The 23431-nt window shown below is 60.2% G+C and overlaps 4 protein-coding genes and 2 long non-coding RNA genes across 9 annotated transcripts in view; 3 read left to right on the forward strand and 3 right to left on the reverse strand.

Annotated features, from left to right (window-relative positions):
* LOC123589267 overlaps positions 1-5457 on the forward strand; it is a 26499-nt gene extending 21042 nt beyond the window's left edge. Inside the window, exon 3 of the long non-coding RNA XR_006708237.1 lies at positions 3348-5457. This is a non-coding gene — a long non-coding RNA (uncharacterized LOC123589267). The remainder of the gene's footprint in view (positions 1-3347) is intronic.
* Positions 5458-6637: 1180 nt separating this feature from the next.
* LOC123589269 lies at positions 6638-10135 on the reverse strand. Its single transcript, XR_006708239.1, has 4 exons — positions 10025-10135; positions 8618-9068; positions 8338-8495; positions 6638-8256 (listed from the first exon to the last, which is right to left on the reverse strand). It is a non-coding gene; the product is annotated as an uncharacterized LOC123589269 (long non-coding RNA).
* BICDL2 (BICD family like cargo adaptor 2) lies at positions 10051-16087 on the forward strand. Its single transcript, XM_045461116.1, has 9 exons — positions 10051-10332; positions 12614-12829; positions 12933-13049; positions 13126-13272; positions 14123-14314; positions 14424-14573; positions 15032-15162; positions 15391-15511; positions 15597-16087. Exons 1-9 carry the CDS (start codon positions 10051-10053, stop codon positions 15756-15758), a joined length of 1518 nt encoding a protein of 505 aa, XP_045317072.1. The 3' UTR covers positions 15759-16087.
* A 26-nt stretch (positions 16088-16113) lies between these two features.
* THOC6 (THO complex 6) lies at positions 16114-19390 on the reverse strand. 2 transcript variants are annotated; one of them, XM_045461127.1, is made up of 13 exons: positions 19283-19390; positions 18118-18233; positions 17948-18012; positions 17752-17855; positions 17634-17671; positions 17502-17550; positions 17307-17378; positions 17113-17215; positions 16962-17011; positions 16811-16873; positions 16600-16710; positions 16379-16513; positions 16114-16294 (listed from the first exon to the last, which is right to left on the reverse strand). In XM_045461127.1, exons 1-13 carry the CDS (start codon positions 19319-19321, stop codon positions 16214-16216), a joined length of 1026 nt encoding a protein of 341 aa, XP_045317083.1. In that variant the 5' UTR covers positions 19322-19390; the 3' UTR covers positions 16114-16213. The 2 variants fall into 2 exon arrangements, with proteins under 2 accessions (XP_045317083.1, XP_045317084.1); XM_045461128.1 differs by lacking the exon at positions 19283-19390 and adding an exon at positions 19153-19275.
* Positions 19391-19706: 316 nt separating this feature from the next.
* Positions 19707-21021, forward strand: HCFC1R1 (host cell factor C1 regulator 1). Of its 3 annotated transcripts, XM_045461144.1 has the most exons (4): positions 19708-19817; positions 20118-20174; positions 20288-20413; positions 20644-21021. In XM_045461144.1, the coding sequence occupies exons 1-4, from the start codon at positions 19723-19725 to the stop codon at positions 20777-20779; spliced, it is 414 nt and encodes a 137-aa protein (XP_045317100.1). In that variant the 5' UTR covers positions 19708-19722; the 3' UTR covers positions 20780-21021. The 3 variants fall into 3 exon arrangements, with proteins under 3 accessions (XP_045317101.1, XP_045317100.1, XP_045317099.1); XM_045461145.1 differs by lacking the exon at positions 20118-20174 and having other exon boundaries at positions 19707-19817; XM_045461143.1 differs by lacking the exon at positions 20118-20174 and having other exon boundaries at positions 19712-19817; positions 20225-20413.
* A 244-nt stretch (positions 21022-21265) lies between these two features.
* TNFRSF12A (TNF receptor superfamily member 12A) lies at positions 21266-23405 on the reverse strand. Its single transcript, XM_045461146.1, has 4 exons — positions 23248-23405; positions 22364-22468; positions 21997-22131; positions 21266-21911 (listed from the first exon to the last, which is right to left on the reverse strand). Exons 1-4 carry the CDS (start codon positions 23339-23341, stop codon positions 21856-21858), a joined length of 390 nt encoding a protein of 129 aa, XP_045317102.1. The 5' UTR covers positions 23342-23405; the 3' UTR covers positions 21266-21855.
* Positions 23406-23431: the final 26 nt, after the last annotated feature.

A 23431-nucleotide genomic window follows, 5' to 3' on the forward strand; every position in this document is an offset into this window, starting at 1 on the left:
CGGTCAAGGAGTCCAGGGAACTTGTCTTCTCCAGCCCTGATCATTCATGCCAAAGGCCTTGGATCAGGTAAGATTCTGGAAAGACGGTGGAGTAGGAAGCACTGGGAATGGCCTCCCCACAAGGGCGCTGATAGAATCCGTCCAAAGGGACTGTTTTGGAATTCCAAAATCCTGTTGGAGACTTAGGACTTGCAGGAGAGGTTCTGGAAAGTAAACCACCACCAAGTTCAGCTCTTAGCACAGTAGCAAGCCTCGCAGCAGCTTGCCCGAACCAGGTGGGGGCGGTAATGACCCTGCCCTCCAAGATTCAGGAATCTCATCACAGGGGCGCAAAGAAGTGGGCGGCCACTGCTGTCCCCGCCCCCCCCCCCCCCCCACTGTGGCACATCTCCCCATCTCTCTGGCTGAGGTGACTTCCAGGGGATTCGAAGGGCGGGTTCTCCTATCCCCTCTTCATTTTTCACTTTCCCGTTTTTGCAGGAGCCAGACACTAAAGACTAGAAAACAACCGTATATAATGGAAAGCGAGAATAGAGTAGAATGTTGGTTACCAGGGGCTGGGCTGCAAAGGAACGGGGGAGATGTTTTTTAAGGCCACAACTTTGCAAGTACTACATACATAAATCCCGAAGTTCTAAAGCCCAGGGCAGGAATATGGTCAACAATCCTGTATTATAAACTACAAAATTAGAAAAAAAAAAATTAGTCTCTATCAAACCAGATAGAGACCCAAAAACCAGATAATCCAGTGAAGAGATGGGGAAAAAAAGCATGAACAGACACTTCTCCAAAGAAGACATCCAGCTGGCCAACCGACACATGAAAAAATGCTCCACATCACTCATCATCAGGGAAAGACCAATCAAAACCACAATGAGATAGCGCCTCACACCTGTCAGAATGGTTCACAATAACAATTCGGGCAACAACAGATGTTGGTGAGGATGCGGAGACAGAGGATCTCTTTTGCATTGTTGGAGGGAATGCAAGCTGGTGCAGCCGCTCTGGAAAACAGTATGGAGGTTCCTCAAAAAAAGTAGAACTACCCTATGACCCAGCAATGGCACTGCTAGGCGTTTTTCCAAGGGATATAGGTGTGCTGTTTCGAAGGGACACATGCTCCCCAATATTTATAGCAGCACTATCGACAATAGCCAAAGTATGGAAAGAGCCCAAATGTCCATCGGTGGATGAATGGATAAAGAAGATGGGGTATATATATACGATGGAGTATTACTCGGCAATCAAAAAGAATGAAATCTTGCCATTTGCAACTACGTGGACGGAACTGGAGGGCATTATGCGAAGTGAAATTAGTCAGTCAGAGAAAGACAGATATCAGAGGACTTCACTCCTATGAGGACTTTAAGAGACAAAACAGATGAACATAATGGAAGGGAAGCAAATATAATATAAAAATAGGGAGGGGGACAAAACATAAAAGACTCATAAATATGGAGAACAAACAGAGGGTTGCTGGAGGGGCTGTGGGAGGGGGGATGGGCTAAATGGGGAAGGGACACTAAGGAGTCTGAAATCACTGTTGCACTATATGCTAAGGAACTTGGATGTAAAATTTTAAAAATTAATTAATGTAAAAAATTAGTCTCAAACATAAACATTAAAAAAAAAAAACAAAAACTAGAGGCACTTGGGTGGCTCAGTTGGTTGAGCGTCTGACCCTTTGGCTCAGGTCATGATCAAGGGTTGTGGGATCGAGCCCTGCATTGGACTCCATGCTGAGCGTGGAGCCTGCTTAAGATTCTCTCTCTCTCTCTCTCTCTCTCTCCCTCTCCCTCCGCCCCTCAACCCACTTGTGGGCTCTGTCTCTCTAAAAAAGTTTAAACGAACAAACAGAACGCCCACACCCCAAAAAACGCAATACAACAAAACAATTATACACACAGGGCAAGTGAGAAAGTCAGTGCCCATGTCCAAGAAAGGGGTCAGACAAGACCTGGGGAGACAGGAAGTTTACCCCCCCCCCCACAAAAGCTGCCCCCGCACAGAGACCCACAGAGACCGCCCACAGCATTCACAAAAACAAAAGAACAATCAACAGACACAATAATGAAGGGGAAGGGAGAATCTGGTTTCCAGAGCTAGGCCATTATTAGACTCAAATGTCTAGTGTCCCATGAAAGATCCCAAGGCGACACGCTTGATCTCAGGGTCGTGAGGCCACGCCCCATGCTGGGCACCGGGCATAGAGATTGCCTAAAAAGTAAATAAATGAGTCACAAGGCACACAAGGCAAAGGGAAGTATGGCCCACTCAAAGGAAAAAAGATACAAATCAACAGAAAGGTGCCCGAAAAGGACCTAGTGGCAGAGAAACGCTCTCAGATTCTACTTCTGGGAGGCGCTCGGTGTCGTCGAAACCACAGAGACAGAAAGCGGATGGCGGATGCCAGGGGCCGAGGCACAGGAAGCGCGGAGTCAATGGGTAACGGGCACAGAGGCTCGGTTTGAGATGAGAAGGTTCTGGGGAGGATGGTGTTGGGGCTGGTCGTTAAGGCCACTGAAGAATGGTCAACCCCGAGAGGAAGCCGGGACAGCAAACGCAGTAAGACTTCCCAAACCGCCCTCCGGTTTTGCAGCAGGAGGCTACGTGGGGGTCCCCACGCAAAAGGGCGTCCTTTACCCGCAGCATTTACTGTGACCTGGGGCACGAGCGTATCAGCCGGTGAACGTCCAGGCGTCTTGGAGCGGGTGCCATGGGTCACACACACACACACACACACACACACAGGCTGCTTCACCTGGGGTGCCGCGCTTGGCATTTATAGGGGCGACAGACGGCCCTCCTTCTTGGGGTACCTGGACCCTACAGGGGCTTTTTCCTTGCTCACAGGGGCTCCCATCCCGTGTGCCAGGCCGGCTCTTCCCGCAGGGGTAACCTCCCGTGGGTTACTCCTGAGGGATCCTGTGCGGCCACCTGTGAGCCGTGGGTCCCAACGCCACCCAAACGTGTTCCTCCGCGCCCTGGCCCCAGCCCCAGCCCCCACGTTAGTCACTCGAAAAATCCGTGTCGGTGAGGCTCCCCAGGAAGCTGACGATAGCGATCTAAAAACTGAAACAACGCCTTCACGCTGTGGTCCCGGATTTCAGCGGCTTCTTGGTTTTGTCTGTCCCCAACGCTGATGACCTGGTTTTGTCTGTCCCCGACGTTGATGACCGGCCTCCTCGGTGAGCAGAGGTCTGAGAGGTACCTTCTGTGGTCGCCTTATAACTTCTCCCTTGGGGAGGGGGCTTTTAGGCTGGTGGCCAAAGCTTGGACTCATCCAAATCCAAGCCTGGTCTAGCAGCGAGGTGTGACCCAGCATTCTCTTTTATCTGCACCTTAAGTATTTTTTTTTAAGTTTTTATTTTTTATTTTTGAGAGAGAGAGAGAGAGAGAGAGAGAGGAGGAGGAGGAGGAGGGCGGCAGAGGGAGAGGGAGAGGGAGAGAGGGAATCCCAAGCAGGCTCCTGGCCCAGCACAGAGCCCCACACGGGGCTCGATTCTGCGACCCTGAGCTCATGACCTAAGCCAAAAATCAAGAATCACTCAACCGACTGAGCCACCCCGGTGCCCCCTGCGTTTTAACTGTTACAGATAATCAAGGGATTGAATATTTTGCCTTTTTCTCACTAGGTCGCATTTCCTTCTGCAGCCAATGAAGCCGCTCTCGGAGTCCCTAACTCCCATCGGTAACTGTTACCTCGAGGAACTGAGGGCGCCCAGCTCCACACCTCGAGGGAGCTCCAGGCCGCCCCCCCCCCCCCGGAATCAGAGGCTTCTCGCCCCCGCCCGTTCTCCCTGGCTCTTCCCAAACCACGTTTCTGACTCAGGGCTGTTCTAGCAAATCCCACTTCACCCACACCAGCTGTCATGAAAACCACCAGCCCTAGCGCCTTTATTTACAACAGTTTTAGGGGGCGCCTGGGGGGGCTCAGTCAGTTAGGCGTCCGACTTCTGCTCAGGTCGTGATCTCGCGGTCCGTGAGTTCAAGCCCCGCGTCAGCCTCTGTGCTGACAGCTCAGAGCCAGGAGCCTGCTTCGGAGTCTGTGTCTCTCTCTCTCTCTCTCTGCCCCTCCCCTGCTCACACTCTGTCTCTCTCTGTCTCTCTCTCTCTCTGTCTCTCAAAAGTAAATAAGCATTAAAATTTTTAAATAAATAAAATAAAACAAGGGTTTTAGGAGTTTTGTGCCAGCAACTGGGGGTATATATATTTCACACCGTCTTTGCCATCAGACTGGTAGAAATTTAATTTTTTGTAACGTTCATTCATTTTTGAGACACAGAGTGCGAGTGGGGGAGGAGCAGAGAGAAGGAGACACAGAATCCGAAGCAGGCTCCAGGCCCCCCCGACGCGGGGCTCGAACTCACGAACCCGCGAGATCACAACCCCGAGCCGAAGGGGGACGCCCAACTGACTGAGCCCCCCAGGGGCCCCCCGACGGGCAGAAATTTAAAAGTCTGATGATGTCAAGTTGCAGCCAGGTGAGAGCCAGGTGAAATTCATCATGGGATCCGATCTTCACATAAAAAAACTCTACGGTAGAAGCAATGGTCCTCCACCAACCTTCAAGGCTGAGTCTTAAGAAGGCTTGCAGCTTCCGCCCAGGCCTCTGGGAACCTGGTGTCGGGGAAGCCAGCTGCCGTGTCGAAGTCTGAGAGAGCCATACTGTGAGGACATCCACGCAGGCCGCAGGGCAGAGGGTGGCTGAAACACAGGCAGAGGGTGACAGAAACGCTGTCCGGCCCCGGTGGATCCGGGGGTCCAGCCATCCGGCCCGGGGCGCCAGATGTGGGAACGAAGAAGCCTTCTGATGACCCCAGCCCCGGCCACTATGTACTCAGGAGACCCCCACCCACGTGTCCACGGAGGTCTGTGTACAAGGATGTGCATTAGCAGCTTGTTTATAACACGGAAAAAACGCCAAGAGACGAAGTCCTTCACTGATGGGAGAGAAATAAATCGGGGCATAAACATTGGGTGAAATACCATACAGCTGTTAACAAACTAAATCCAAACGCATCATCAAGGATAAATCTCATAAACATTCTGGAAAACAGCTGCCTGGAGTTTTGAGGGGGTTTTTTTTTTTTAGATTTTTTTTTTTTTATTTGTAACTAATCTCTACTGTCATCGTGGGGCTCAAACTCGCAATTCCAAGATCAAGAATCGCGTGCTCAGGGGGATGGGCTAACTGGGGGGGGGGGGGATTAAGGAGGGCACTTGTCATACACTATACGTTAACTAACTGGAATTTAAATTTTTTGGAGAAAAAAAAAGAGTCACAGGCTCTACCCACTGGGCTAGCCAGGCGCCCCCAACAAGCGGGCTACTTTAGATTAAAGGACACCTAAGAAAAGACAGCTAAATGCCATATGTGATCCTTGATTTCATCCTGGATCAAAGAAAACATCATCTAACCGGGGCATTCCTGGGAACATTCGAACATGAGCTGTATATTGGGCAAGACTCCTTAATCTGTTTTATCACTGTTCAATTCGTCACTGGTGATAATGGTCTGTGTTACGGAGGCGAATGTCTGCGTCCTCAGGAGATGCAAACCTAACCGAGGTCGCCAGTGGTTTAGCAAAACGTGTGCCGCGCAAACCTAGTGTAAGAGAGAGAGGAAGCGTACGTGGCAAATGTTCACAATTGTGAGCCTACAAGGAGCGCATTCATTGCATTATCCCTGCAACTTTGCTTCGGTTTGAAAATTGTCAGTCGATTCTACGGATGCATACAGCCTGGATGAGTCTCAGAAGCATCATGCGAGGTCAGAGAAGCCAGGCGCAAGAGACCACACACTGTAGGTGATTCCACGTGGAGAGCATTCTGGAAAACACAAGATGATAGTGACACAAAGGGTGTCCGTGGCTGCCGGGGGCCAGGTGTGGGAGAGGGACTGCACGAGGGCTTGGGGCGCCTTGGGGATTCAGCCAGTGCTCTGTCCCAGGACTGTGGCAGAAGTTACAGCACCACATACACTTGTAAAAAAACGCATCACATGAGGGACGCCTGAGTGGTTCGGTCGGTTAAGCGTCTGATTGCAGGTCAGGTCGTGATCTCCCGGTTTGTGAGTTTCAGCCCGCGTTGGGCTCTCTGCTGTCAGCCTGGAGCCCCCTAGGGACCCTGTCTCCCTCTTGCTCTCTGCCCCTTCCCCACTCACGCTCTGTCACACTCTCTCTCTCAAAATAAACATTCAGAAAAAAAGTTTCTTAGGCTCATCCAATGAAACACTTAACCTGGGTGAATTTCATGAGGTAAACATTATTCCTTGCGGAGGCTTGTATTGTGTCTCCAGACAACAGGTGTCCAGGTCCTAATTTCCAGACCCCCGGGAATGTGCCACTATTTGGAAACAGAGTTTCCAAATAGACAGGCCCGGAATAGATTTTGTCCTCAGAGCCCCACAGGGAACCAACCCTTTCCCCACTTTGATTTGGGACTTCTGGCCCCCAGAACCAGGAGACACTAAATTTTGTTGTTTAAACCACGCAGTTGGCAGTAATTTGTTACAGCAGCTTTTGGAAACAAATACCTACTTCAAGGAAGCTGAGTTTTTTTGTTTTTGTTTTTTAAGAGGGGAAGAAACTTGGGAACATTGGGTTAAAGGGAAAAAGCAAGCTGCGGAAGAACGTATTGAGTGTGCAGTATTTTATACAGAGGTTTAAAATGCTCCAAACAATACCACTTACTGTTCAGACTTTGTATATGTCGTAAAAGCCCGGAGGCACCTTGGTCTGGACCCGCGCCGTTCCCACGGGGTTACCTCTATGGCAGGGGGCATTCTTCGGGCCTCTGGACGCCAGCGTGGACCGCCCACAGCTCTGCGAGGGGACCCTGGAGCCAAGATTGGGCACTGTAGGGGCCCACCTGCTGTTGGGAAGGTGGGGAGAAAGTTCTAGGGTGAGAGTGAGCCCGGAGGCTCCAGGAAACTGGCTTGTTTGAGGGCTGGGTTGTCTTTCCCTCCCTTAACTGGTTATATCCCAGCCCGGCTAGGGCGTCCCTGGGGCCCCTCTGTCCCTGCTATCCATTTTCCTGCTGGAATCAGCAGGGAGGCTGGGAGAGGGCAGTGGGGGGCCTGTGAAGTCAGCCCTCCGGTCCATCAGGACAGCTGGAGGCCAGAATTCCTGGGTCCAGAGGAAGCAGGGGGCTCCTGCAAACGTCCAAAGAGTGACCAGGTGCCCCCCGACTGGCAGAAATTTAAAAGTCTGATGATGTCAAGTTGCACGGGCAGATCACTGGGCCTCCCTGAGCTGGCTTCTGGTCTGCGAAGGATATGACGTCAGGGTGGCCGTGGGGAGGAAAACACTGGAACGTGTGTGGTGAGTCACTTCTATGGCCCGGCGACGGCCACTCAGAGGGCCCCTAGCAGGATGAAGTGCTGGCGCTTGACCCTTATTTAAGCCTCCCTATAAGCTAGGAACTCTTATCTCCCCCGTTTTACAGATGGGAAAGGCGAGGGCAGCGGAGGTTCATCAGCTAAACGACACAGGTGCGCACAGCTAAAACGCGGCCAATCTGGGATTTGGCCTGAAGCCAAATCTGGGACTCGGGAGTCCCAGCCTCTAGGCCACTCCTCCCACGAGTCCTTGCCCCCCGTTTTTCTCAGAAGCCACCTTCCTCTGATTTCTTTAGGATCCGGTCCCCAGGACCCAGGAGTCCTGGCCGCCAGCCAGAGGGGCGTGGGACGCAGCTGGGACCAGCTGAGAAACGCCAATAATGCACATCTCGGCCGAATTTCACACTCAACAATGTCACGTCGGTAGCTGGACATCAGCCACGGAGGGAGCGCTTCTACCCCAGAAAGTGCCACGTGCAACCATCTGGGGCTTTCTGTTTCCCCAGAAAGTCTGCTGTTGAGCAGTTCCCAGCCCACTGCTCCTCCAGCGCCGGGCGTGTCCCCGCTCCCCAGGCCAGGAGCCTCTGCCACAGCGGCGCAGGGAGCCCCGGACACCTGAGGAGGCTCGTGACCGGACACGAGGCCGCGGCCAGAGCGTCCCCCACGTGTCTGGGCCGCACTGGGCTGGGCCCGGCCCTGGATCCTCCTGGTGTCCATACCGAGGCCTCTGGCCCTGGCCTGGAGCGTGGGGTCGAGTCTCATGCAACCTCGAAAGGGAGAGCCCCAGCTTCCCAGCCCCACGGGAACCAGGGCAGGAGCACACGCCCTGAAGTCACACTTCTGTGCTTCACATTCAAGTTCTGTCGGTGTGAACCCATGCAAGCTACAGCCTCCCTCAGCCTCAGTGTCCTCGTCTGTAAAAGAGGGCTAATGGGAGTTCGTGCCTCGTTAGGGTGTCATAAAAGTAAGCAGGCTGTGCCTATAAAGGAGCTTACTTAGCAGAGTGCTCGGTAGGTCGGATGTGTCCTTGCTGTTGTCATTCTTAGCGATTCCCTATCCCACAGGGCGGGTTTGTCAGGGGAAAGGAGCGGACGCCCATGCTCAGCGTGGGGTCTGCATACAGCAGGTGCTCCACTAATGGGGCCTGTCGTTTCTGCCAGGGCCGAGATAGGTCGGTGCCTCAGACCTGGGTGGGGGCGACTCCCCTTCAGCCCCGCCCGGCCATTCCCGCCACCAGGGGGCGCCCCAGGCCCGCCCGCGGCACCGCCCCCTCACCTGTGCGGGCCTGGCACCTGGCGCCGCCTCCGGAAGAGGGGATCGGGGACCGCGGGGACCTCGGAGGGAGCCCGGAGTCGGCGGGTAGGAGCCTAGGGGCGCCGGACACGGGCACCCTTCGAGTTTCGGGCAGGACAGGGCCAGGACGAGCGGGCGCCGGGGGTGGCGGGTGCCGAGTCCTGGGGTCTGCAAGCGGGGGGCGCCGGCAAGGGGGGAAGGTGGCCGCCTCGGGCCGGGGGGTCGAGGAGCCGGGGGCGGGGCCACACGCCCGGGCCGACATGCTAGACAGCAGCTCGATGCGCGGGAGGCGGGAGGAGGAGGGACGCTCCCGGGTCTCCAGAGCGGGGTCGCGCCCACAGGGGCCTCGTCACGGAGACTCCCGGTCCCCGGTCGTCGCTGCGCTGGGACGACGGCGACTACTGGGTCCCGCGGTAGGGCTGGGCTTGGACACCTGGAGAGGAGAGAAGAGGAAGGGGCGGGGTGCTTGTGTGTGTGTGTGTGTGTGTGTGTAGGGAGTGGGGCCCCCCAGAGGGCTGGAGGTGGGGAGGGTGCCAGGCAAGCCCGGTGTGCCTTCGCATGGAGCCCCTGAACCGCCGGCCCTGGGCCGCCCTAGGAGAGCGCCACCAGGCTCCCATCCCCAGGGGCGGGCCGGGAAGTAAACAGAAACCTGGAACGGCAGGGCCTCCGTCTGCCGGCACAACCTGTTACCTTGCCCTGCCCCCGGCCTGACCCCCGCGCCCTGGGAAGCCGCGCCAACACTCCACAATGGGCACCGGGTCTGGGCATGGGGACTCGAGACACCAGGGATCTGGAGAAGATAGGAGAACCGAGGCCTGGGCCACCTCGTGGGAGGGCTGGGGGCTGGGGAGGGCATCTGAGCCCCAAGCTGCTGAGGACCTGGGGCTTCTGGAAGAGGAGGAGGCTGGATTTCTCGGGGCAAAGTGGCCAGGAGCCGTACATTCCCAAGGGCCCTGTATTCTTGGGAGGGGAAGGGGCTGAACTCAGCCTTGAGTCCTGAGTCTCTGAGAACTTGGCTTCTGGGAGGAGGTTCCCTGCGGGTGAGGGGCGGGGAGACAGAACAGCTAAGGTCTGGGAAGAGGAGGGCAGTAACTCCGGGTGACCTGCGGTCCCGGAGCACGGGGGCAAGGCCACCTGGGGGCAGAGGATGTCTGCAGTTCACTTCCTTGGGCTCCCTGCCTCAGTTTACCCTGGGGACAGTAACGGAGCTGGGTGGCCAAGACACAGATCATTAACCCTTCATGGCCCAGGGAGGGCCCCCCCCCCCCCCCCCCCCCGCTGCAGGATTGAGAGGTCAGATCTTGACCAGCAGGGGGCAGGCGCCATCGGGCTGCAGAGTAGGGCGTCCTGCAGCCACCTGTGCCCACTGAGCCACCTGTGCCCCCTGACCTGTGCCCACAGACGCCGAAGGCACCATGAGCTCCCCGGAAGGGCCAAGCTTCCCATCGGGGCTGCTCTCGGGGGGCGCCTCCCCCAGTGGCGACGAAGGCTTCTTCCCCTTTGTGCTGGAGCGGCGGGACTCATTCCTGGGAGGGGGCCCAGGGCCCGAGGAGCCCGAGGACCTGGCTTTGCAGCTGCAGCAGAAGGAGAAGGACTTGCTGCTGGCCGCGGAGCTCGGCAAGATGCTTCTGGAACGCAACGAGGAGCTACAGCGGCAGCTGGAGACACTGAGCGCCCAGCACTCGGAGCGTGAGGAAGTGAGCCGGCGGCAGGGGGCAGGGGTGGACGGCAGGAGCTTCCAGGCAGGTGGGCGGGTGGCAGACAGGCGGGCAGGGGGAGGAAAGCCCGGCGAGGGTCTGTCTCCGGGACAACGGTTCAGTGCTGAGCCCCGTGCTCCTGGCCCGGCTCTCCAGTGGTGAGGGACGTGGGCTCTGGACACGTCAAGATCTGGGTTCAGACCTCTGCTTGGCTGTGTGATCCCAGGCGAGCCACTGGCCGTCTCTGAATCTGGGGTCCGGCTTCTCAGCGGGACGGCACGACCCCTCCAGCAGCTCAGGGGCAGCCCCTCCCGGCCTGGCTCTGGGCTAAGCACCTTCCATACGTCGTCTTGGTCCATTCTCACCTAACCCTGTGAGGCAGGACAGTTCCTCCCTCTGCCCAGGCTGTCCTCAGCCACTCTCTCATTTTGGGGGGGGAGGGGGTCACACCGGGCCCACTGAGCGCCCTGGACGCCACTGACCCTGGCATCCACAAAGCCCCAACCACTGCCCCGAGACGGGCCTGGGGCGCTTCTGCCCCTCCCCTCTTCCCCGGGCCACCTCACGGGCATCTCGACGTAAGTGGCACTCTTGACCCCTGCGCTCCTCACCCCAGCTTCCCGTGTCAGGACCAGAGCGTGAGCCGCGCACGACCCCTCTCCTCCTGCGTGTGCATGCCCTGGTGACCTTCCCTCTCAACTAGATTCTGAATCCGCCCACCTCCCGACGTCTCTGCAGCCTCCAAGCTGGTCGCGGCCAACATCCGCTCTGCCCCAGACCCGCGGCCGCCCCCTCACGCGTCCCCAGCTTCCGCTCTTGCCCCCTGGAGCCCATTCTCCGTGCTCCACTCCGGGGCAGCCAGAGGGGTCTTCAAGTTGCAAACCGGATCGTTTCGGTCCTTACCCCAAATCTCCCGACAGCTCCCCGTCACACTTGGGATGACGCGGAAAGTCCTCACCCGGGCCCGAGAGTCCCCACGTGCAGGCCTGCCGGACCTCAGCTCGCTGGGCGCACCGCCCTCCTGCCGTAGGGCCCCTTTTCGGTTTCTTGAGTAACCCGCGCGTGTTCCCTCAGGGCCTTGGCACCTGCTTCTCCTGGAGCAGCCCTCTTCCCCCTTGCCCCTTAGGCCTCAGTTCAAACATCACTTGTACCCCCCAGGCTACCCCACTCTTCCTCTCCAGGGTTCCTTTAGCGCCCTCACGGTCCCTCTGAAATTACCCAGTTCAAGAGCATGTCCATTTGCCTGTGACTCTCCAGACTCTAAGCTGCTGGAGGTAGGGAACTGGGTGGTCTCACTCCCCGAAGACAGCCAGACCCCACGACGGGAGGAGCTCAGCAAATATTGGACGGATGGCTCCTTGACCGGAATTTGGGGAGGTGAAGGAACGTGTTTGACCATAAAGCAGCAGCAGAGCCGGGCACCAGCCAGGACAACCGGACCCCGAAGCTGGGGACTCGATCCTAGAGCCATGTTGCCCCCGTGGCATTTGGCTAAGAGCTTGGCTGCCTGGGTTGGAATCCCTGCCTCACTGATTTGCTGGGTGTCCTTGGGCAAGGCGTTTCACCTCTCTGAGCCCCAGGTTCCTCAGAGACAAAATCAGCACATTAACAATTCTGCCTCTAGTTGGTTACATGAGAAGCGCCAGGAACGTGCTCGCACAGGACCTGGCAGGCAGGACACCTGCTGATAATTGTAGCAGCTGTACGGTTAGCATCACCTTCCTGCCTTGAGAGTTTATAGAGAGTGGGGACCAGAGGCCGGCGCCCGGTTTGCCTGCCTCCCCAAGCTGGGCACCCAGGTGTGCCAAGAGCGTCCCCCTGCTGGTTGGACAGGTTTGGGGAAGGGCACGCAGAGGCACGGGGCCCAGGCGGGGCCGGCCAGGGTTAATTAGAGGGAGCTGGAGGAGAGGGGTTGAGCGGAGACCGAGCAGAGGCCGAACCTCCACGGCCCCTGGGACATTGGTTCGCGAGGCCATGGGCCGGGGCTTAAACTCTGCCAGACTCAGGCGCCAGAAACGGCGCCTGCGGCCTCGGGTCCAGAAGCCCAGGCAGCAGCCAGAGGTGAGTGGGCGCCCGGGACCCCCACTGCACTCCAGGCCCGGCTCGGCTCCTCCAGCCTGGCCTGGGAACCTCTCCACCTCCCCTCCCTGCCCAGGCTCTGGTTGTCACCCTGCCTGCCTCTCCCTCTTGCCTCCATACCTGTCTCAGCTCAGCCCCGCTCCGATGCGCCCCTGGCTCTGTGTCCACTCGGGCCTCGCCTGACTCTGTCCGGCCCCCACAGCGGCTGCAGCAGGAGAATCACGAGCTCCGCCGGGGCCTGGCAGCCCGGGGAGCCGAATGGGAAGCCAGGGCGGTGGAGCTGGAGGGGGACGTGGAGGCCCTGCGGGCCCAGCTGGGGGAGCAGCGCTCAGAGCAGCAGGACAGCGGGCGCGAGCGTGCGCAGGCCCTCCGCGAACTCGGGGAGCAGAACCTCCGGCTGAGCCAGCAGCTGGCCCAGGTGGGAGGACCCCCAGCCCACGGACCCAGGCGGGGGGGGGGAGGGGCCCTGGGCTTGGGGCTAAGGCCTGGGCCACCTGAGCCCCCCCCACTTCTGCCCCCAGGCCTCCCAGACTGAGCAGGAGCTTCAGAGAGAACTGGATGGACTTCGGGGGCAGTGCCAGTCTCAGGTCCTGGCGGGAGCGGAGCTGAGGACGCGGCTAGAGAGTCTGCAGGGGGAGGTGAGTGCCAGCTGGGGCTGGGGGCTCCCTGGGGCTGGCCGGGCACCTCCCCTCCAGCGCTGAGGTCTTCCCCCAGAACCAGATGCTGCAGAGCCGCCGGCAGGACCTGGAGGCCCAGATCCGAGGCCTGCGTGAGGAGGTGGACAAGGGCCAGGGCAGGCTACAGGCAACCCACGAGGAGCTGCTGATACTGCGGCGCGAGAGGCGGGAGCATAGCCTGGAGGTGACCAGTGGGGCTGGGGTGGGTGGGTCCATCCTGCTGGGGCACTGGCCACCGCCCGGGGGCTTCCCGGGAGATGAGCGCAGAGGCCGGAGCTCCAGAAGCTGGGCCGTGACTGCGTGGGCGTTGGACTAGGCAAGTGGGAGCCTTGGAAGAGTATTGAGCAGGGGTGGTATGCTTTTAGAAGGCAGGAGAGCCTGGCAGCTGGGAGGCCAGGGCAGGGACTGAGGCCAGAGATGATGGGGACTCGGCCCGGGTCTGGGGCAGTGGAGAGGGATGAAAGGAAATGAAAACAGGCAGCGTGGCCTGCTCTTTGGGATCTCAGGAGTTTACACTTTGTGGTCCAAAAAAATGTAGGCTCTTAGCCCCAGGTCCCTTTTTCCTATTGTGGGACGCCCAGCCTCAGTTTGCTTGTCTGTAAGATGGGATGGTTATGGTAGAGAGCCGCCCTGAGGGTGAGGCGCTCAGCACCGCAGCGGCTGAGAAAGATCAATAAACTTTGTTGGTTGACGGCGCTGACGAGTTAGAAGACAGACCGGTCGGGGGAGGGGGCGGGGCTCTACGAGGTGACCTGAGGAGGTGGGGCTGGAGGGAGGGTGATGAGAAACTTTAAAGCCGGGGCGCCTGTCCCCGCCCTGCTTTATAGACGAGGAAATTGGTACCTGCCGAGGAGAACTGAGCGGCCCAAGGCCGCCCAGCGATCCGGGCGTGGGATCCGGATCCAGCAGCTGGAGCGCGCCGACGCGCGGGGCGGCCTGGCCTTCGGTGGCGCACCGGCGCCCCCTGTGGGCCGGCTGCGGGAAGAGGGCTCCGGGCGCGCCTCGGTGACCGCCTTCTTTCTGTCCCTGCTCAGCTGGAACGCGCGCGCTCCGAGGCCGGGGAGGCACTGGGCGCGCTGCGGAGGCTGCAGAGGCGTGTGTCCGAGCTGGAGGAGGAGTCGCGTCTGCAGGACGCCGACGTGTCGGGAGCCTCGCTGCAGTCGGAACTTGCCCATAGCCTCGACAGCGACCAGGACCGGAAGGCAGACGGACACCGAGACGCCCGGGTGAGCCCGCGGTCGGCTAACCCCCACGCTCCATGCAGACTCTGCCCCTCCTCCTCCTCCTTTTTCCAGGAGGTCTGACACCTCACCGACCGATTCCTTTGGCAAACAGGACACCCTGTGCCCTGAGATCCAAGAGGCGCTCAGCCACCAGTCTTCGCCCCAGGAGGAGAGCTTGGAGCCTCCCAAGAAGCGAGCATCCCTGAGCCCAGGGGAGATACTAGAGGAGAAGGAGGCCGAAGTGGCCCGGTTGCAGGATGAGGTGTGTTGGGGGGCGGGGGGAGCATGGTGCTGGATAAAGAGTCCCTCCCAAGGCCACTTTCCCTTGCCCATCTACACCTCTGGGCCTTTACCCACGAATCCCCCTCTACCTGGATTGATCTGCATCCCAACAAACTTGCACTCAGGCTTCAAGAGCCAGCCTGTAAGCAACCCCCTCCAGGAAGACTTCTTGGACCGCATCCCCCGCTTAGTCCCACCTCCCAGTGCTTCTCTCAGCATCCTTCCTGCGGGCTTACACCACCCAACCGGCCCCGCTCCGCCCCATCCCGCACCAGCCTGGGGGCTCAGAAGATTCATCTCCAGCACGGCCCACCGCTGCCCGGAGTGTTTGTGGAGCAGGCAGGGGAGGGCGCAGAGACCCGAACCCCTGGCTGCTGAAGAGCGGGACCTGGGAGGTCAGGGGCCTACCTGTCTCTCTTCACCTTTCCCTGCCCCCAGATGGCGCTGCAGCGGGCCGAGTTGCAATCCCTTCGGGAGGAGCTGCAAAGGCAGAAGGAGTTGCGGGCACACGAGGACCCCGAGGAGGCCCTTAGGGGCGCCCTCTCGGATCGAGATGAAGCCGTGAACAAGTGAGCCTCTGCCACCATCCACCACAGCCCCAGTGGGGCTACAGGGCGCCCTGGGCCTCCGATACCCCCACGCGTGATAGAATTATTCCGACACCCACCGGGGGCCCTCCGACTTTGTTTTCGGTGCTCGCGGCCCCACCCCAGTCCGGGTCCAGCAGCGCCCCCACCACCCCTGCTCAATGAGGCCCCAGTACCCTCGGGTCCGCTCACTGCCTCTCTTGCCTGCAGGGCCCTGGAACTGTCCCTAGAGCTCAGCCGCGTCTCTCTGGAGCGGGACTCGCTCTCCCGGGAGCTGTTTCGCACTATCCGCCAGAAGGTGGCGCTGACGCAAGAGCTGGAGGCCTGGCAGGTGAGGGGCGGGGCCTGGAGGCGCGGGGCCCGGGGCGGGGCCGGCTCGCTGACGGGCTCCTCCCACCCGGCCGCCCTACCCGCAGGACGACATGCAGGTGGTCATCGGCCAGCAGCTGCGCTCGCAACGCCAGAAAGAGCTGAGCGCCGCCGAATGTGGCCCGCGCCGCGCCGCGCCGCGCTTCTCCCTGCGCCTGGGCCCTGGGCCCGCCGGCGGCTTCCTGAGCAGCCTCTTCCGAAGGACCTGACGGCCGGGCCCAGGGGGCAGCGCGTGCCCGCTGGCTCGCTTTCCTCTTCCGGCCAATGTAGCAACAGGGCCCCGATCGTCTTCCAGACGGGGCTGGTAGCCTCCCCACTCAGGGAGGCTGGGCAAAGTCACACTGGGAGCAGGGGCCAGCTTTGGGGGTCAGGGGCCCCAGGTGGGTGGCGGCGCAGGTGGGGCAGAGCTGAGTCTTGTATCTATACAGGTCTTATATTTTCTAAACACTCTGGGCCTGGCATGTTCCAGGGCAGAGATGGGGGTGGGTATTTATGTATCAAGATCAAACAGAGTAATATATAAAAATCATTACACTGACTTGGCCTCTATTCTTGGGATGAAAATGCATGGAAGAATAGCCTGAAATTTTATTTGGTAAAAAAAAAAAAAAAAAAAGAGAAAAAGCACTCCAGATCGCTGGGACAGAGGGGGTGTTGCCAGAGATCAGAAAGACAGGGAGAAGGCACGGTAGCCCAGATTGGTGAAGACATCCACCCGGCAGCTGTTACCTGCGGCTGTCAGGACCTGGAAGCAAGAGGGGGGGGTGACTGGCCTGTCCACACACATGCCCCTTCCCCCTGCCCCCGCACAGCCCCTTGCAGGACCCACCTTGCACTCGGGTGCTGCTGGCTGCTGGTTGAGACTGAGGCTGAGCAGCCCTGGGGAGGAGCCAGGGACCTGGGCCTTGAGTTCCCCACTCAGCTGCCACTGGTTGACACAGCGACCCTGGCCCGCGGACAGAATCTGTGGAGGGCGGAGAGAGGAGTCGGGGGTCAGGACTGGAGAGGGGAACCGGGCACAGGTGGCAGAAGCAAGACAGAGGGCCTCACCAGGTCCTGGTAGAAGGTGACGTGTTTCTGTGGCGCCCGCATGGGGAAAACGGTGGTGGGTGTGGAGGATCGGAGGTGCCAGAGGGTGAGCGCTGGGCCTCCTCCACAGACCTGAGCAGAAAGGCGAGGTGTCCCCAGCCGCCGTGAGCCATAGGCCCTCTGCTGGCAGGGCCCGGAACTGTCACCCCATTCTGGACTTTGCCCTGCTCACCATCCAGTCTGAGTCAGTAGCCAGACAGCCGATCCAACGCCCATTGTGGGGCCTGGAGCACTCCTAGGAGGGAGGAGGAGGGAGAAGGAGATGAAGACACGAGGGACGCCCAGGAAGCGGAGGGGAGGACAGGGCATGGGGCGCGCCTCACCTCGTGCTTATAAACCTCGATGGTCTGGACTTCCTGGGCTGAGCGCAGGTCTGTGGGGAGTGGGGGGTGGGGGGTGGGGGAAGACTCTGAGAAACACCCTGCCCTCCCCCATCTCCCTCACCACCACCTTTCCCTCCAACCTGACACTAACCCCAAAGTCGCACGGTTCCGTCTTCACCGCCCGACAGGACCTCGGGGCTCCGCTCCCGCAGCGCCAGGCAGTGGATATAGTCTGTGTGGCCCCGGAGGGCCCGCTGCAGGAAGAGGGCCAGCGTCGGGAGATCCAGGAAGACCGCCCCTGCTAGCACCCAGCCCTGACCACCCCAGCTCCAGGGCCCCACTCACTGTGAAGGTCCCCGTCTCAAGGTCCATGGCGTGCAGCTGACAGTCTCCCCCTGCCAGAATGAGAGAATTCTCCTGTGGAAGAAGGCAGGGTGGAATTGCAACTTCAACGTAGACTCGGGACAGGGAGAGGGAAAAGGCTTAAAGTCTGGGCCAAGAGCAGCGTGGGGTAGAGCTCCAGTCACAAAGGGCTCAGACCTTGGGGACCAGAAGCAAAGCATTGATCTCAGGCACTTCTAGGCTGGTCCTGCGAGAAAGAAAGCGAGGTCAGCTCTGGTGAGCCAGGACCTTCCCCCCCAAGTGCCTTCTGCCCACGTGGCCCGAGCTCACCTGTACGGGGGCTGGCGTCGCCAGAGCTCCTTACAGCCCTTCATGGAGGGAAACACCGTATGTCAAAGGCTCTCTGGGCCTGGGCAACCCAGCCTTTCCCCAGCTCCACACTCCTTACCTTCTTGAGGATCTCTGCCCAGAGCCAGGCTTTCACCTCCCCATCCCCGGCACTGAGCAGATGTCGATCCGTGGAGACCATGCAGTAGACGGGCCCGTCATGGGCTAGATGGAAATGCAGAACTTGAGTGACGCTGTCCTGTTCCCCTCCTCCATTCCGGGGGGTTCCCTAAGCCAGACTCAATGGCTGCACCCACCTTGGAATGTCACCACGGGCTTCTTACTTTCCTCTTTGGCCTCGGAGCTCAAAGCGGCAGACAGACTGAAGGGAGAGGGGAGGGGGGGCCTGAGAGTCAGAAGCAGGGGCACCAGTCTCAGGGGGGAACGAGCGCTAGAGCTACTGGGCGGGGGAAGCAGGGGTGAGTACCTGAAGATAGCTATCTGCCCGTAATTGTTGCCAGCTGCCAAGAACTTGCCGCAGGGTGAGACGCTCTGGGAGAAAATGGTCATGTGCAGCCGCTGCAGGGCCTGAAACACTTCCATCTGTGGAGAGAGGCTGCATGAAGGCTGCCTGGGACATCTGGGCCGGGGACTCCAACTCCTTCCTGCTGCCCCTGCTGCCTGTCCGCCCCCCCCCCCCCCCCCCCCCACTGCCCAGGGATCTGAGGCCTCCTTTGAGGCAACCCACCAAGTGGGTCCCAGGGGTTGCTTCAAGAGGGTGACGAAGTGGGCACTTGAGGTGGGACGCCTACCAGTACCTTGAGCAAGCACCCAGCCCGGCTTCCAAGATTCCTCAACCTCAAAGTCAAGGAGACTTTGTCACAACCGTTTGAGCTACCGTATCTATAACTTCGCATAGCGCTGCCTCATTAAAAGCGCTTACAAAGTGGCTCCATTGTCCCAAAACAGAAAAACATACAGACTTCTGATCCCTACTCTCTGGCTTTTTTTTTTTTTTTTTAATGTTTGTTTATTTTTGAAAGAGAGAGACAGAATGAGAGCAGGGGAAGGGCACAGAGGGAGACACAGAATCCGCAGCAGGCTCCAGGCTCTGAGCTATCAGCGCCGAGCCCCAAGAGGGGCTCGAACTCACCAACCGTGAGATCATGACCTGAGCTGAAGTGGGATGTTTAACCGACTAGCCACCCAGGCGCCCCCCCCCCACCAGAACTTTCTTATTTATTTATTTATTTATTTATTAACGTTTATTTATTTTTGAGACAGAGAGAGACAGAGCATGAACGGGGGAAGGGCAGAGAGAGAGGGAGACACAGAATCGGAAGCAGGCTCCAGGCCCTGAGCCATCAGCCCAGAGCCTGACGCGGGGCTCGAACTCACGGACCGTGAGATCGTGACCTGAGCTGAAGTCTTAACCTCTGACCTGAGGCTTAACCGACTGAGCCACCCAGGCGCCCCCCCACCAGAACTTTCATGTTAGGCGCCTAAAGGGTTGCCCGGTTACCTTCCCGCCCGCGGGTCTGAGTCCGAGTCCCGCGCAGAACAGGGCTGAGGGCACGACTCCTTGCCTGCCCCTTCCGAGCCGGGCATGGACTACAAACCCCAGAAGGCACCGCGCATCACGCCCGCCTCACCTGACCCAGAGGTACCGCGTGTGGCACAGCTCGCTCCATCGCGAGAACTACAAATCCCAGAGTGCTCCGCGCGACGCAGCTCCACGAGTCTGGACGTGCCCGCGAGCGGTTTCCCCTCGCGGAGGCGCACAGCCTCAACACGGTTCGTCGGCCCGGCGCGAAGGCGGCCGCCGCGTGTTACCCCGAGCCCCAGGAGCCCAGGGACCGCCGCGAAGATCGCCAACACTAAGTGGCGACCACCGCAGCCCCGCTACGCCAGATCCCCTCCCCCACCCCGCGGAGCAGACCCGCCTTCCAGCCGCGCGTCGCTCTTCCTCCGCGCCTGCGTAGAACCTCGCCGCTGCGCGCGCCTAAAGCCACGCCCCCTGCTGGACCACGCCCTCTGAGGCTCCGCCCTGTCGCCCGGATCCCACCCTGTGCCCGCAGGACCCCGAACCCAAATGATCCTACAGCAGCCCCTGGAGCGAGGCCCCCCAGGTCGGGCCCAGCGCGACCCACGGGCCGCGTCGGGGACGCCCCGAGGCCAGGACTTGAGGTGTGTGTAGGGGCGCTGGGTGGGCCAGGCCCAGGGGCTCAGGACCTTTGGCTGGAGGCTCTGGACTGGTCTGCAGGATGACAAGCGGTGGGGCGAGTCGTCAGGGCTTGGGCATAGGCTGAGACTGGGCTGAGAGGTCTGAAGCAGGCTGCTGGATGGCCTGGGAGAGGGGGGTGTCTTAGGTGTCAGCTGAGACAGAGGTGGGCTGGGGGCTCCTGGCTTACGCTGCAGGCGCAGGAGAGCAGATCCTGGGGATGGGGCGAAGAGGGTGGGGTGCACCTGGCTTTCTTTTCTTCCCAGCTCCCCTCTCCAAGGAGCTGTGCCCATGAGCACCAAGCGGCGCCTGGAGGAGGAGCAGTGAGTTTGGGGACAGGGAGGGACTCCCAACAAGACCTCTGTCACCTTAGGTCCCCATCAGACTGCTGCTCGTGTGAATATCCTAGCCTGCCTGTCTCCCCGTCTCCCCCCAGGGAGCCCCTGCGCAAACAGTTCCTTTCTGAAGAGAACATGGCCACCCACTTCTCTCGACTCAGCCTACACAATGACCACCCTTACTGCAGCCCCCGCATGGCTTTCCCATCTCTGCCCCCACTAAGGTAGGCACCATCCACCGTCTGGGCCTTCTGGAAGATCACACCCGATCTTTGGAGCCAGTCTCTAGGCCCTGCCTCATCCTGCTATTTTTAGCTTCTAGCCAACCTCTGTTGTTTCCCATCTTGGCTCCTTGGAAGGTGCTGGCAGCCCACGAGCTCCTGGGGACCTGGACCCGGTGGGAGGTGGCTCTTCCAGACCAGCCTCAGCCCCATGCTGCTATTGCCTTTTCCAGGAGCCCTTGCTCTGAGCTGCTTCTCTGGCGCTACCCTGGGAACCTGATCCCCGAGGCACTCCGGCTACTGAGGCTAGGGGATGCCCCCACCTCCCACTACCCTGTGACCCAAGCTGGAGAGATAATGGAGCTCTGAGTGCTGGTGGGAAGATCCCTGCCTATCTAACGTCCTCGCAAAACCGAGAAGACCAGCATCCCCACTAAGGCACTAGCTGTCCTGCTTATTCTCCGGACCAGGCCTCTGGGCCACAGGACCTACCCCCAACAGAGGAGGACACTGAACCCCACGGAGCCCTGGGCCGGGAGGGGCAGGAGGAACCGGAGCATGGGAAGGGAGGCATTCCCCTCCGGAGAACCGAATAAAGATTGCCGAGCAACTGAAGGCGTCAGTCTGGAACCCTGGGGCCTTTGGGAAGGAAGGTGGGAAGACTGGGGTGCTGGATGCTTAGGGTTTCTCAAAAATCTTCCCTGGAAAACGGTCAGGGCCAGGCCAGGTCCTGGCAGGCTGGGCTCAGGCATTGAGAATGTGTGAGTCAGAGCCTCACCCCCGCCCCCGCGGCTGACTCACTCCTCCCTCCAGCTCTGGGAAGTCGGGCTGGGGATCGTGCCACTCTCCAAACCATTTAAAGTTATAGATTCTTTTATTAATAAATTCTCCCTCCCCTCCAAACGCTCTCCCCAAAATAAATACTCCCCCCCTCTTTGGGGGTGGGGGGGACAGTGTCTTAGGGCCAGCCCCCCCTAGAGGGCCAGCCCCCTAGTGTTAGCAACAGGTCCCTGACCCCCCCAGGCAGAGACCCTGTGGTGGAATTTCAGTACATCTGAGTTGGTGGGGCCTCGTGGTGTCTGGCCCTCGGGTCAGCCTGGCCCTCAGGCCCTGGGGGTGGAGGGAGGGACCCTTTGTGCAAATGCTGCGGTTCCTCAGTGTCAGCTGTCTGGTGTGACCCAGCATGGGTCTCCTTTCCTGTCCTGGAGCCAGAGCCAGGGCAGTCAGACACCTTGGAAGCCTCCTCGGAAGCCTGGGCCCAGGCCTCGGGGAGGTGATTCACCAGTGCCCCATCCCTCCACACCCCTGCGGTTGGAAGAGTCTGGCTCTGGCTGTGTGTCGGGTGAGGGGCTGGCTCCAGAATGAATGAATGAATGGATGGATGGATGGATGGATGGATGAATGATGAGTGGGTGGGGCCTCCTGCTTGGCAGGGGCTCTCACTGTCACTGGATCAGTGCCACTCCAGGACAGCCCTCCCCGCCGGTCTCCTCAATGGGGGCTGCAAAACAAGAAGAGGGGTGGTCAAGGGCAGGGGAGACGTCGAGGAGTGATGGGGAGTGTGCGGGCGGGCCTGGCACACTTACTAGTAAACTTCTCTCTCCTGCGGCACCGTCTCCAGACCAAGAAGCCAGAAAGCAGTCCCAGCACGAGGGCTAGGCTCAGAGCGCCCCCCAAGATGGGCCACAGTAGTGGGAAGGAGGCTGGAGGGGAAGCAGCGCCTGGGGGCGGAACTCCAAGTCAGACCTCGCCCCTCTCGGTACTAGCCCCGCCCCCTAGGTCCGAGCCCCAAGCCTTTACCCCACCTTGGCCCCTGCCCTGAACCCACCATTTTCCCACCCACCCCCGCTTCCCGATTAATTCCTCAGATCTGAGGCACTGCACCCCTCTCCGCCCGGGCAATCCTCTCTCCGTCTGGGGTCCGCTCGCCTCCGGGCCCCGCCCCCCACTCACAGCCCAGGCAGAAGTCGCTGTGCGGTCGCGCCGGGCACGACGCGCAGTCCATGCACTTGTCGAGGTCCGCGCTCCAGGAGCTGCCGCGAGAGCAGGGGGTGGTGCCTGGGGAGGGGGCCGCGGGTCAGGCTGGGGCGGGGCACGGCTATTCTGGGGGCTGAGGTCAGGGTCTGTCGGCTCGAATAACGTGAGTCACCGGCGCCCTCCCCTCGCATTCCTCACAGGTGACCGCACGACCCGACCGGGACTCGGCAGCGCGGGGGAAAGGGGGGCATAGCGCGGGACGCTTGTGGGGGGGGGGGTCAGGTCCCCCCACACAACCCCCCCGCAGCCGGCGGGTGACTCACTCCTGGGCACGGGGCCGAACCCCGGTCCCTCCCCCCACATAGCTGGGCACTGAAGTCACCGGATGGAAGGAGGTACCCCACATGGTATAGGGGGTACAGACCCCCGTGCCCTCGGCATCACCAACCCCCCCCCCCCCCCACGACTCTTCGGTCACTGGGGCTAGACAGAACACGTATTGAACAGGCTGGGGGCGTGCCTTCCCACCGAACCAGACAACCCGCCCTCAAACTTTCTCCCTCCACTTCTGAGTCTGGACTTTTTAGGACAGAAGCACCCCACCCCACCTCACCGCTCCCCCCTCCCCCAGTTGAACGGGGGGGGAAACTGAGGCCTGGCCTGAGGATGAACTTCGGGGCTGGATGAACCTCTCCTGGCCAGAAGCCCGGTGTCCGGAGACCACCTGACCGGGATCCCCACGTCCGCCTAGTACCGCCCAGATCGGCCCCGTTCTCTGGGTCCCCAGTGCCGGCTCCGCGATCCCCGGCGGGAGGCTCCCCCCGGCCTCCCGCGCAGCCCGGGCCCCGCGCCCGGCGTACCTGGCACTCGCTCCCCGGCCACGGCGCCCAGCAGGGCCAGCCCGAGCCCCAGCGCGAGGAGCCGCGGCAGCGGACGCAGCGGGCCGGAAACCATGGTGCGGGTCCGGCGGCCGCGGCCGTGTGTGCCCGCCGCGCGCGGGCCGGGGCGGACAGCAGCCACTCCGCCTCCACCCCCGCCTTCCGG

Source organism: Leopardus geoffroyi, chromosome E3, assembly GCF_018350155.1.
Source record: "Leopardus geoffroyi isolate Oge1 chromosome E3, O.geoffroyi_Oge1_pat1.0, whole genome shotgun sequence".
NCBI classification, from domain to species: domain Eukaryota; kingdom Metazoa; phylum Chordata; class Mammalia; order Carnivora; family Felidae; genus Leopardus; species Leopardus geoffroyi.